The 13212-nt window shown below is 36.5% G+C and overlaps 1 protein-coding gene across 1 annotated transcript; it reads left to right on the top strand.

Annotated features, from left to right (window-relative positions):
- The first annotated feature begins 2862 nt into the window (after positions 1 to 2862).
- Positions 2863 to 13138, top strand: LOC132626034 (casein kinase 1-like protein HD16). Its single transcript, XM_060340748.1, has 18 exons — positions 2863 to 3117; positions 3224 to 3272; positions 3397 to 3802; positions 5322 to 5453; positions 5619 to 5692; positions 5778 to 5847; positions 6965 to 7020; positions 7661 to 7732; positions 7888 to 7982; positions 8062 to 8128; positions 8207 to 8336; positions 8449 to 8667; positions 8741 to 8877; positions 9901 to 10075; positions 10165 to 10255; positions 10652 to 10809; positions 12286 to 12474; positions 12928 to 13138. The coding sequence occupies exons 3-18, from the start codon at positions 3476 to 3478 to the stop codon at positions 12985 to 12987; spliced, it is 2052 nt and encodes a 683-aa protein (XP_060196731.1). The 5' UTR covers positions 2863 to 3117; positions 3224 to 3272; positions 3397 to 3475; the 3' UTR covers positions 12988 to 13138.
- The last annotated feature ends 74 nt before the right edge of the window (positions 13139 to 13212 follow it).

The raw sequence follows: 13212 nt of genomic DNA, 5'->3' as shown, positions 1-13212 counted from the left end.
TATACAACATGGAAACATGTAGGATTTTCATGGGATTGATCGTAATAGTTAATAGCTTGCATTTAAGAACCCATGGAATGCAATGTATGAGTTTTCATGGATTACAGACAGATTCTTAATAACCAAAATGGAATATTAAAAACACAATAACGAACTATTAATACAAACATGGTATATCATGGTACATGTACTTAGGGTTATCATGAACACGTCTAGAACCCTAGTTTTGGTGAACTTTCGTATAATCATGGAAGAACATGACGCGGGGAAGAACAATGATATTCCCACATATAGATAGAAACCCTACATACATGTAACACTCCAAAACTTGTATAAAAGTATGAACTTTGAGAAGAAGTCCAAAAGCCTCAGTCTTGAATCCCTGTGATGGGTTTTCTTGAAAACCCTAGGTTAGGAATAAGGGATTCTTATTTAGAAATCATGGATATAGGTTAGAATTCACTTGAAAGGCTTGGAATAGACTTACCATAGTGTACTTTAATGGTGTGTGGGGGGGGGGGGGGGAGGGGAGAAGAACTTCATTCTAAGGCTTGATAGTATGAAAAATGGGATTAAAAACTGAACCCACGTATTTATATTTTTGCTGAGTTGGGAAATGTACGGGCACCATGGACGGCTCGTACATTTTGGTCGTACTTGGATGTCACATTCCAGTGACTATGGTTTTTCGCATGAAGGGTACGGGCTAAAAGTACGTCCCGTACAATAATGTACGTCCCTGTACAACAATGTACGACCCGTACAACTAGGCCGTACCTCGATTGACAAATTCTAGCGACTTCAACTTTCCCTCCGTGAGGTACATCTTAAAAGTACGTCCCGTACAATTTGACGTAAGGCTTCTTTTTACCGTCTGAGGCAAATTTTCAATCTCAACACCTTCCGTCTTGGTTTCTAAGGCTCTGAATCATGAATATAACTTAGTTTAAATGTACGAGCTGTTACGCAGGACATCACACAACTTCATCTGATTAAGGATATAACCTTAGATAGGAAGGTATGGAGGTCAGGATTAAGGTATAAGACTAGGAGGAAACTGTGCGTTTATCCTTTTAGTAATAGTCTTTAGTTATCGCATAGTTTCTTATTCTTGATGTGTACTATTATATGTCGTTGCATTGTTTGAATCTGGCTACTTTGTCGCTACAAATTAATTAGGACCCCAAAATGAATACTGGACACCAAATAAAGAAAAACAAAAAGCGATTCTGCTATCTCTTGTTAAACCTGTCACGGTAGTGTTAATCTCTTCGTTGTTTCTTCTTTAACATAAGTCATACCGCAAGACAGAAAAGAAAAAAAGAAGATAAGTTTATCCAAATTAGTCTAAATTAACAATTGTAATTTGAAAAAGACCAAATTGTTTTGGAGTAAACTTTGGGGACTTAAATAACATCCACTTTCTAGTGATTTTCCTTTTTACAACTCACCTCCTTACCATAAAAATACATCCGAATTTGCTTAATAATCCCCCCACTTCTTCCCTCAACTCGAAATTAAGTCCCAAAATAGAGAAGTAGAAAAGAATACTCATAAAAAAAAACTAGGTAGTGGATAGAGAAAAGACAATTCATATCGCTTCTATCTCTCTCTAATAAAAGTACTAAGTACCGTTTTAAACTCTTCTTTAATTTGACAATTGAAGAGGACCAAATTGTTTTGTAATAAACTTTGGGACTTAAATAATACCCACTTTCTAGTGATTTTCCTTTTTTCGAACTCACTTCTTTACGGTTAAAAAACATCCAAATTTTGATTAATAGCCCCCCCCCCCCCCCCCCCCCCTTTCTCTCATCAATTCTAAATAAACACCTAAACTACAAAAAAAATACTCATAAACAGACAGTTGATACTGCTTCTCTCTCTCCCTAAAACTAATCTTTTCATTGACATTCACATGCATTACAAAACGTTTATGTACAATTTTTTTAGCATCAAAATCTCCCAAAAAAGTTTATCTAATTTTACAACTGAAAAGGACCAAATCGTCTTGTAGTAAATTTTGGGGACTTAAACAACACCCACTCTCTAGTGATTTTCCTTTTTCCAACTCAAATCCTTACCATAAAAATACATGCAAAATTTGCTTGACAGACCCCTCAATTCTCTCCTCAGCTCTAAATAAACTCCCAAACTATAAAGAAAATACTCATATACAGACAATTGATACCGCTTCTCTCTCTCTCTAAAAGTACTACTTTCACATTCACGCGCATTACAGATCGCTTTTTGTACAATTTATGTAATTTGACAATTTAAAAAGACCAAATTATTTTGTAGTAAACTATAGGGACTTAAATAACACCCACTTTCTACTATTCTAGTGATTTTCCTTTCTCCGACTCACCTTCTTACCATATAAGGAAACATACAAATTTGCTGAATGAGTCCCCTACTTCTTCCCTCAACTCGAAATCAAGTTCCAAAATAAAAATACTTACAAAAATAAAAATAATAAAATAAAGTAGTAGATAGAAAAAAGACAATTGATACCTTTTCTCTCTCTCTCTAAAATTACTATCCTTTGATCACATGCACGGGCATCACAAATCCTATTTTGTACAACTTATCTAATTTGACAATTTAAAAGGACCAAATTATTTTATACAGTAAACTTTAGGGACTTAAATAACACCCACTTCCTACTGTTCTAGTGATTTTCCTTTCTCCAACTCACCTACTTACCATATAAGGAAACATACAAAATTTACTTGATAGGTCCCCCACTTCTCACCTTACTCAAAATTAAGTCCCAAACTACCAAAAAAAAAAAAAAAATACTCATTAAAAACAAAATTAGGTAAGCAGATATTACAAAAAAAAAAAAACCACCCAATACCGCTTCTATCTATCTTTTCATCGACTTTCACGCGCATCACAGATCGATTTATATACAGTTTTTTCGAACGAACAAACAAACAAACCCTAGCAATCAAAAAAAATAAAATTCTCCTTTCTTTCATTTTTATACAAATTTTCAGTTAATTAAACTTCGATCGAGCTTTTTTTTGAACCTTTTTATACGATTTGAGGTTGTTGTTTTTGAATGATCTAGGGTTTTAATGAAGTGACGCATCAAAATCTACAAAAAAAAAGGTATCTTTTTGTTCAATTTTTTAATTATTTAAATTAATTACTTAATAAAAATTTGATCGAGTTTTGTTTTGTTGCATTTTGAGCTTTTTTTTTTTTGGATGATTAGGGTTTTGATGAAGAGAATATAAGTGAAGCATCAAAATCTCCAAAAAAAGGTATTTTTTATTTCGATTTTTTCAATTATTGAAATTAATTATTTAATAAAAGTTTGATCGAGCTTTGTTTTGTTGTGTTTCTGAACTTTTTTGTTGTTGTTGTTGTTGTTGTTGGTATGATTAGGGTTTTGATGAAGAAGAAAGCATAAATAAGTGATGTGCAATTATTCGGATATCGGATCAATTTATATGGGTAAAAAAGAATGCGGGAGTTGCGTAGTGGGGTTATACGTCGTGGTAGCGGTGTTCCAGTAGTAGTGGATGATAAAAAAACCGCGACGAAAAAGCGTGTTGGTGGTGGTAGGAATTGTTATATAAAGACTCGTGCAGCGAAGGCGAAAGCATTAGCAGAAGAAGAAAAGGTTGTTAGAGTAGAAGAGGAGGAGGAGGAGGAAGAAGAGGTTGAGGTTAAGGAAAAAGAAGTTGAGGTTAAGGAAGGAGAAGAGATGGGTGATGAGAGTGGTGGTTTGAGTGCTAATAATAAAGGGACTGCTCAAGAAGATGAGAGTACTCCCCTTTTCCCTGATCAGGTCGGTGATCATAGTATAACTTGTGTTAATATGAAGTATTTATATCCATTATGGTCTATGCTAAATTGTGATACATGATCATTGATTATCTACTTTAAATAATTGTGATGTTGTGGCTTTGTTGTTTGAAGCAAGTGATGTGTTGCTTGCTAGGTGTTTTAGGTGTTTCAAGTTTTTTTTTTTTTTTTTTTTTTTTGTTGGTGTTTTGAACCATAAAAATGATGTATTCCTATGTTAGGTTCCGGCCATTTATGGAAAAAAGTAAAATTGGTACTTTGTTGACCTTGCTGTCTATTGTCGACCAGGTCGGTGATCATCAATTTTTGCTGGGAAGTTAGTTTGGTACAACAAATTTGCATGCCTAGTTCTTATATGCGATTGTCTTCTTTTATTTTTTTTTGAATTTGATGTTGCAGCTTATTGTGTGAAGCAAGTGATGTGTTGCTTGACAGATATTTCAAGGGATTTTGTGTGTTGAACCATATAAATGACGTATTTGATTTTTCCTATATTAATTTCCGACCATTTTTTGGAAAAAGTAAAATTGGTACCTTGTTGAGCTTGAGTGGATTGTTCTTGATTGCATTGATGCTATTAGTCCTACTTACATACATGTTTTCATATGTTTTAGCATTACTATCTTTATTTAGTCACTAGATATATGGATGGGGGATGAGAGTGGTGGATTGAGTGCTAACAATAAAGGGACTGCACAGGTAGATGAGAGCACCTCTCTTTTCCCTGAGCAGATCGGCGATCATCAATTTATATATCTGAATCCCAAAAAATGCTAGTTGGGGTTGATTATATGAAGTATTTATATCAATTATGGTCTATGATTGCATCACTTCATTCAAATATATGTATTATACAATAAATTAGCATGCCTAGTTCTTATACGCGATCATCTACTTCAAAATTAAATATCTTTGATGTTATGGCCTGTTGTTTGAAGCAAGTGATGTGTTGTTTGCTAGGTGTTCTAGGTGTTTGAAGGGATTTTTTTATGTTTTGAACCATACAAATGATGTATTTCTCTGTTAAATTCAGACTATTTTTTGGAAAAAAATAAATTTGGTACCTTGTTGATCTTGAGTGGATTGTTATAATTGCATCGATGTCATTAGTATGTTTTAGCAATGCTATCTATGTTTGGTCACTACATAAATTTTCCTATTTGGTCGGTCGGCTCGTGAAATAAATAGGAGAATACTAGCATCCAAGCCCTAGAATTTCTCAATTCTAACGCAAGGTACTTACTAGATCGAATGTAATTATACAATTACAGCTGCATTTAGTAGGTGGAAATAGCTTGATCCAGCCTTAGGATGCCCATGGCCCTTCTAAGTGATTCTCATCCTCACCGCGACCTTCGTTAGCTGAAAAAACCTGATGACATGTGTGAAATTTAACTGCTAAATATTGAGCTCTAGTGGTGTTCTAAATATTTTTCAAATTTTTGGTTTAAATGTTGGAATTTTACTCATTTTTTGGTTTCTGCATGATTTTTTTTCCCCAGGTGCAAGTAGGAGGATCACCAGTTTATAAGGTTGAAAGGAAGTTAGGTAAAGGTGGTTTTGGACAGGTGTTTTTGGGTCGCCGTCTTACTGGTGGAAGTGAACGTGCTAGTAATGGTCCCTTGGCTCTGGAGGTAACGCGGCTGCTTACGAAACCTATACCCCCCCCCCCCCCTCCCTTTTTCCTTGTTGACAAGGCTGATTTACATCAAGTTTTAGCATCTTCTGGATACAATTGTTAATGAATCTCATTGTACCTGATAAAAGAAAACCCCGTTGACTTTCTGTTATGGCTCTAGGTTGCACTGAAGTTTGAGCATCGAAATAGCAAAGGCTGTAGCTATGGCCCTCCATATGAGTGGCAAGTTTACAAGTAAGGATTGATATCTTTTGAAGTTACTGTGTAGACTTATATTGAAAGAAGATTTGCAGGACTGAACGTTTTTTTTTTTGTTCAGTACCCTTGGAGGCAGCCATGGAGTGCCAAGAGTGCATTATAAAGGAAGGGCCGGAGACTATTATGTCATGGTATGTTTACTGAGGCAGATTTGCGTTACTTACAGTAATTATGGAGGATAAAGAAATTGGGTTGTGGATATTTATTATTAGGAGAAACATCAACATTGTGAGTTGGGACAGTGATTGTGACCTATTTAGCATTCTAATTTCAGCCTTCATAGAGAATTAAATTAAATATAATATGCATGCAGCGTGTTGTATTTCTGTTTTATCCGCTCCAGCTCCCCCGAATAGTCCGATTTTTCATCCACCTAAAAGATCTACTTTAATTCCCGTTGCAAAAATAGATAGTTTTGTATCCAACTGTATGAAGGCAGGCACAGATCTATGAATAGGAGACATTGCAAGTTGTAAGAGGGTCTCATATCTGCTCTTTAATAAGCTAACAATTAGCTCTAATGTACAATGGACGTCTTTATTTTTTTGTTTATTTATTTAGCCAGTCCCTCTTTCAATTGATTGATTGAGTGAGACTGATTTGGCAGTTGTTTACTTTCTTTTCGGGATGAGAGCCTTTTGAGGGGACTGATTTTGTTTTGCTATGATTCTAGCCCTAGACCTCAAAAACTGTCTTTGACACTAGTCCCCAAGCTTTGGTCTAGTGGTAAGAGCGCAACTTGTGATGTGTGAGTTAGGCACACATCACAGACTCGAACCTTGCTGCACACAAAAGCCTACCTTTTAAGTGGAGAATGGTGGAGGGGTGGGCCATTATCCAACCGTGCACCACTGGTCCTTGGGGATTTCTCGACTATAAAAAAAGATATCATTTTCCTTCAAATATTTTGTCCGTTGTATATATAGTGTCACTTTGTCTATCCTGTACATTTGAAGCTTATTCTCTTAATTGTGTAATAAAGATTCTGCTAGTATTTTCTTGCTGTTGAAGATAGTTTGGAAGAAAAAAGATCTGGTTGTTGAAATGGGATAAAATTTTTGAGACATACCCAAAATGTTAGTGGGATAATATTTATGGGCGGAGGAGTTACAAGGAAAGTGGTTGTTCATGATTAGGACCTCTTTTCAATGTACTGGTCTATGTTTTCTCAATTAGTGAATGCTGTTTTATCTATTAAATGAGTATTATGTACAGTTATGCATATTGACCTTATTATCATCTATGCAGGTTATGGACATGCTAGGGCCTAGCTTATGGGATGTATGGAATTCCTCTGGACAATCGTAAGTAGCTAATGCTCGTATAGATCATACTTGTTGAATAAAGTTTTTTTTTTTTTAAATTGTCAGACCCTCCAGGAAGTGGTTGTATTCACATTCTTTCAGTAATTAATGCTTATTATGATATATTGATAACCGAGATACCATCATTCAATAAGTCACCAATTAGCCTTGAAATGACAGAGAAGATCAGACCCTCCCAGAAGGGTTGTATTCACATTCTTTCAGTAATTAATGCTTATTATGATATATTGATAACCGAGATACCATCATTCAATAAGTCACCAATTAGCCTTGAAATGACAGAGAAGATCAGCTGGCCCCTCATCAAGGATGACATGCACAAATCGAGAAATGGTCCTAATTAAGTCGCCACTTGTTTGACATGAATTACCTAGTAATGCCAATATCAAACTTACACTGGGCCTTAATATCCATCCTCATACACTGGTGCTTTTTTCTTGATAAAGATCAGCTCATAGTGGTGTATATAATAGATTCTGATTTTCCGAGGTCTATTTCTAAGAAAAAGAAAGAATATCCTCGACAAACTTATTCAGTTTTGAATTGTGATAATTAATGTATGTATGTATGTATGTCAGTTAAATGTTCGAGCTCTGCTCATAAATCCCTACTTTTGCAGAATGTCTGCAGAAATGGTGGCTTGTATTGCAGTTGAGTCTTTGTCTATTTTGGAAAAGCTGCATGCAAAAGGGTATGAATGCACACTTTCCTTTTTCTTTTCCTTTTCCTTTTGGCGATAAGTAAGGGCATGAACGCTCCCCTTGCAATCATTTTGGTTCTTTCTGTTTGCTGAAATTTTGAACTATTTTTAATTGGAGATCATTGCACTGTTTTTCTTGACACCAGTTACGTGCACGGAGATGTAAAGCCAGAAAACTTTTTACTTGGCCAGCCATCAACACCGCAAGAGAAGAAATTGTTTCTAGTTGACTTGGGACTGGGTAAGAGAGCTTAGTGTAGGTTTCTGTGTCTGTTGTTTTGATAATCCTTTTTCCTGATTATTTTATCTACCAAGTACAGCCACAAAGTGGAGAGACACTTCAAAAGGGCAGCATGTCGGATATGATCAGCGACCTGACACATTCAGGTGTGTTGATGTTCTGCTATCTTCTGCCATAGTTTTCTTACATATTACCCAGTATTAACTCCTGTCTATCAATTTCAGAGGGACTGTTCGGTATGCAAGTGCGCATGCTCACTTAGGAAGGACTGCCAGTAGAAGAGATGATCTGGAATCACTTGCATACACGTTAATTTTTCTTCACCGAGGGAGGCTTCCATGGCAGGGCTATCAGGTACTGTATCTGCTTTACCTGCTTCTCTCCAGTCTTTACACTGCATACAGTTTGTTCAGTCATTTAACTGCCCCCGCATCCTCTTCTTACAAGTTTATCTTTTGAGTTACAGGGTGATAACAAATCATTTCTAGTCTGCAAAAAAAAGATGGCAACATCTCCGGAGATGCTGTGTTGCTTCTGCCCTGCACCTTTTAGAGAATTTCTTGATACAGTAATTAACATGAAATTTGATGAAGAACCAAAATATTCAAAGTTAATCTCTCTATTTGGAAGCTTGCTTGGAGCTGATCCTGCTATAAGGCCAATCAACACAGACGGTGCCCAAAAGGTAAGCACTCTAAATTTTATATAAGCTGCTGTTTGTAAGAATTATGTCTTAGTGATATATGGGCTCATTACAGATTATTCAAGTTGGGCAAAAGCGTGGGAGACTGACTTTAAACGAGGAAGAAGAGCAGCCTCAGAAGAAGATTCGGATGGGAGTTCCTGCGACACAATGGATTTCAATATACAATGCCAGAAAGCCAATGAAACAGAGGTAGGTATTTCATGTCACATGATTTGTCTCTTATTTGTAAGGCATTTGATAATGGAGCACAAAGTTGTTCAATTTCGAATAGTAGAGGGTCTAATTTGACCCTTTTCTCTTTAAAAAAACATTCTAGTGATCGGTATTGCATTGGTGTGAAGTCATAGGATCACCTGTTTGCTGTAGTAAAACACCCAAAGTAGTAGGTTCAGTGCTTCCTATAATTTAGGATCACTTTGTTACTACTTACTAGTATCAATCCATCAAAAAGTTGCGTGTCTCGACTTCTAGAAATGTGTAAAGCTTGAAACTTCAGTTGTTTCTTGGTGCTCAATCTTTTCCCTTACAGGCAGTTTCTGGTGGATTTAAGATGTTGAGTATGCTCGTTGTTTCGTTGCTCTCGTCTTTTTAAAGCTTCTATTCAGCTTTTGATATCTTGTTTTGTAGCTCCACTCTTTGTTAGGTTGCAAAGAACTCTTCTCTCTTCATTCATAAGATTCGGGGAAAATTGGGGAATTTTTAATTAACTTAACAATGTTGATTTCCTATTGTCATTGTGGAGGAACTTGATAATCTTGCGCTTCGTCTATTCAGCATAGAAAGTAGAGAAGCTGCTTTTGCTGCTTATAATAAGAAACTTACCCCTAGCAGAGATTCGTAAATCGCTGAAGTACCATATTCCAGGGAGTTTTCAACTTCTTGGGCTTCGGGAGCAGAGGAATTTTGTGCTTCTTTTGATAATTCATTTTGAACTCCTTGTAGGCTAGATGTGGTAGTAGCAGAAAGAAATATCTTCCAAACTTGGTACCTTAGTCAATTCTCATTGACCTATTTTATAAGAAGGATACATGGAGTGTCCTTTATCTTCTGATGGCATAATCACTAAATATTCTTCAGGATGATCTTTTTGATGTTAGTCTATGCTCCATGGTATCAGGATATGATTCTTTCCTATTCAATCCATAATGTTGACGGGATAAAAAATCTTTTGTACCCCAACTTCCCCTACTACTAACATCATTACTCTTTTAGGTACCACTATAATGTAGCAGACACAAGATTGGCACAGCATGTGGAGAAAGGGTCTGTGGATGGTTTGTCTATAAGTTGTGTAGCATCCTGTTCTAGCTTATGGGCTATTATCATGGATGCTGGAACGAACTTCACCAGCCAAGTTTATGAGCTGTCGCCTTTCTTCTTACACAAGGTAATTAGAATTTCCATGTAGTCTTCAGGTGGTGCGCGGCTATTTAACTTCAGATGTAATTATCTAATCTTTCTAATGCATATTTATAGGAGTGGATTATGGAGCAATGGGAGAAGAACTATTATATTAGTTCTCTTGCTGGTGCCACCAATGGAAGCTCTTTAGTAGTAATGTCAAAAGGTGGGTTTTCTTTAACATGCTGTAGGTTAATTCTTTGTGTTTGTTTTGATCTTTTACCCCACCTTTAGAGAATACAGCCAGTTATCTTTTATTGCCTTACATTTTAAAATTGGTAATTTGTTATAAAATTAACTTGATTACTTATTAGAAAAAAAGTTGGTAATTTTGGTGACTGATACAGACATAGTTGTGTCTGACATAGTATTCTTACATGCCAGAAATGTGCTGAAGACGAGTTATGGTATTGTGCCCTGTGGGAATCACATTAGTGTTTGGTCTTTTTCCCTATGCAAAGGGAAATGCAGACTATTATGCCAGCTTTGAGCTTTTAGGTTGCTGCTCTAGGTCCTGAACTTTCTTTATCTTTGTATATAACAGTTATGGCATCTTCTGCAGGAACACAGTTCACTCAACAGTCTTATAAAGTCAGTGAGTCATTTCCCTTTAAGTGGATAAGCAAGAAATGGAAGGAAGGGTTCCACGTGACCTCCATGGCAACGGCTGGCTCTAGGTGGGCTGTTGTTATGTCACGCAATTCAGGCTTCAGTGACCAGGTTGTTTGTCCCTCTCTCTTTAACACACACACACACACACACATTATCTAACATGGTGTTAGTGTTTTATGCTATCCTGATTCCTTCTGCCCTGTTCCCCCTACCACTATTGTCGTTATGATAACCTTGAAAAATTATCAGATAAGTTCCCCCATGAAGTGTAGGCTTGAGGATCTAAAAGGGTAGTTGCAGTAAGATTTTTCTATAAGGAAATGAGAAAAGGTCCATTCCTCGTTGTTGCCGTTCGTTTGTAATTTTTTTTACTTAATAAAAGTCTTTTGAAAAAATGTAGTCCGTTTGTGTTGCATCTTGATTAAGCTAGTTCCTGTTTATGTGTTGTGACTTGTGAACGAAGTGTTCGCATGGGAATCAAGTAACAGAAATGTTTAAAATGTTCCATTTCTTGATACAATAGACCCTTGTGGTCCGGCCCTTCTTCAGACCCCGCACATAGCGGGAGCTTAGTGCACCGGGCTGCCTTTTTTATATGAAGATTTAACTGCCTCCCTCCCAAGGGCTTTGGTTTAGTGGTTGGTACGAGCGTAGCCTGTGACGTGTGTGTTAGGCACACGTCGTGTGTTCGAACCGTTTGCAGACAAAATCCTGGTATTTAAGCGTAGAAGAATAGAGGGGTGGGCAGTTCCCGAGTTTCGAATTTCATGCCACTGACCCCGGAGATTTCTTGGTTATAAAAGAAATGAAGATATAACTTTTAAGTTTATCCTCTCCACTAATTGGTTGGTGTACTTTCCCTGCTACAGAAATATAGTATTTCTTTATTTTGAAAAAACTATGTTATATAAGACATTTAGAGAGAGTTAGGCAGCATACATTTTTGTTAATATATTAGGCAATCTTGATATCAACTCTGCACTTATGAGGTTCTCACTCATCTCAAATTGGGTATTTGGGTGTCATAATTGGTGTTGAACTATCAGTAGTTTCACTATCTTTTAGATCTTTTTTTGATGAATAATATCAATTAAATGCTTGGTAGCAACACCTTTTCATCTTATCTATTATGCGGAGAGAATATTAAAAAGCTATTGTTGCGAAAAAAGAAAAAAAAATCACAACTGAAATACTATTCACAAGAAAAGAAGAGAAGGTGGTGCACCACTGGCAAACAACAACGACGACATGCCCAATGGGGGTAGAGAGGCCCACTGGCAAAGAGAAGGTAATTTTTTGTTTGAAGATGACTTCCAAGTTACTCTTGGGAGTTGACTCTAGAACCTAAAGAGCCAATTTTAAAGATATATACATTTTCTTCTCCGGTAACCCCGACAAAGGAAAGTTAAGCTGTTAATGAGTAACAGTAGCTATCGTGCTCAGTCAACTTGAATGTGAATGCAGCTATTATTAGTTTCTCTTACTGTACTATTTTGTAGAAAACTTTGATCACATCTGCTAAGACGTCCTACCGCCTAAAGTAGTGCTAGCTTTAGTAACGTGGAGATTTTTAATGCTTAATAGGTGGTAGAGCTCGATTTCCTTTATCCCAGTGAAGGCATTCACAAGCGGTGGGATAATGGTTATCGTATTACGGCAACAGCTGCTACGGCAGACCAAGCTGCCCTTATCCTGAGTGTACCTCGCCGAAGACCTGGTGACGAGACTCAAGAAACTCTGCGAACATCCCAGTTTCCCAGCACACATGTCAAGGTAATATTTGTGAATTTGTTATTTCTACTTTGCCTAAAGTGTTGATGAGCTAACTTAGAAAAGAGTAAGCATTACTTGCCGGGTAAAGCTATGTTTGCTGATTGACTGATTCTACCAGTATTATGTCAGTTATGTAGGTTTGTGATACCGATAGAATGAACTTTCAGGAAATTTACCTCGTATATTTTATAAAATTCTCTTGAACCTTCATCCATGCCTCGTGATAATATGTACTAGTATGTCTTGATATATTCCTAATGTAACACCATCAACTTTAAGTCTTGGTCCCAACCAGTTGATATCTCCTATAATAGATCTTTTGCTTTCGTTATGTTTTGTTAGTAGCTAAGTCCGTAGTTTAAAAGTATATAATTAGGACAAAGATACTGTACTGTTATCGTTTTATTATGAACGAGTTATTGACTTGTGGTCCAACTTTCATTTTCTGTGCAGGAAAAATGGGGAAAGAATCTGTATCTTTCTTGTCTTTGCTATGGACGCACTGTATCTTAAAAAAAATTGTGACCAAATTGTTGTAAACCTGGCAAAGGGATCTTATCCCCAACTTCTCTTTTTCTTTGTTTCATTTTGTTAAATGTAAATGGGATGGTAAAGTTAGATGCCTTAGAATGTTATGCATATGAAACTTTTAATTATGTCTTAATTATGTGTGTTATAGCTGCTCTGTGTAGCTGTTTTGTGCTATGATGTTTTTTACACCTTACTAGTACAGGAAGA

This window comes from Lycium barbarum, chromosome 2, assembly GCF_019175385.1.
Source record: "Lycium barbarum isolate Lr01 chromosome 2, ASM1917538v2, whole genome shotgun sequence".
In the NCBI taxonomy this organism is placed as follows: Eukaryota; Viridiplantae; Streptophyta; class Magnoliopsida; order Solanales; family Solanaceae; genus Lycium; species Lycium barbarum.
The sequence above is the reverse complement of the archived record's forward strand: the minus strand, read 5'-3'. Positions and strand labels throughout refer to the sequence as shown.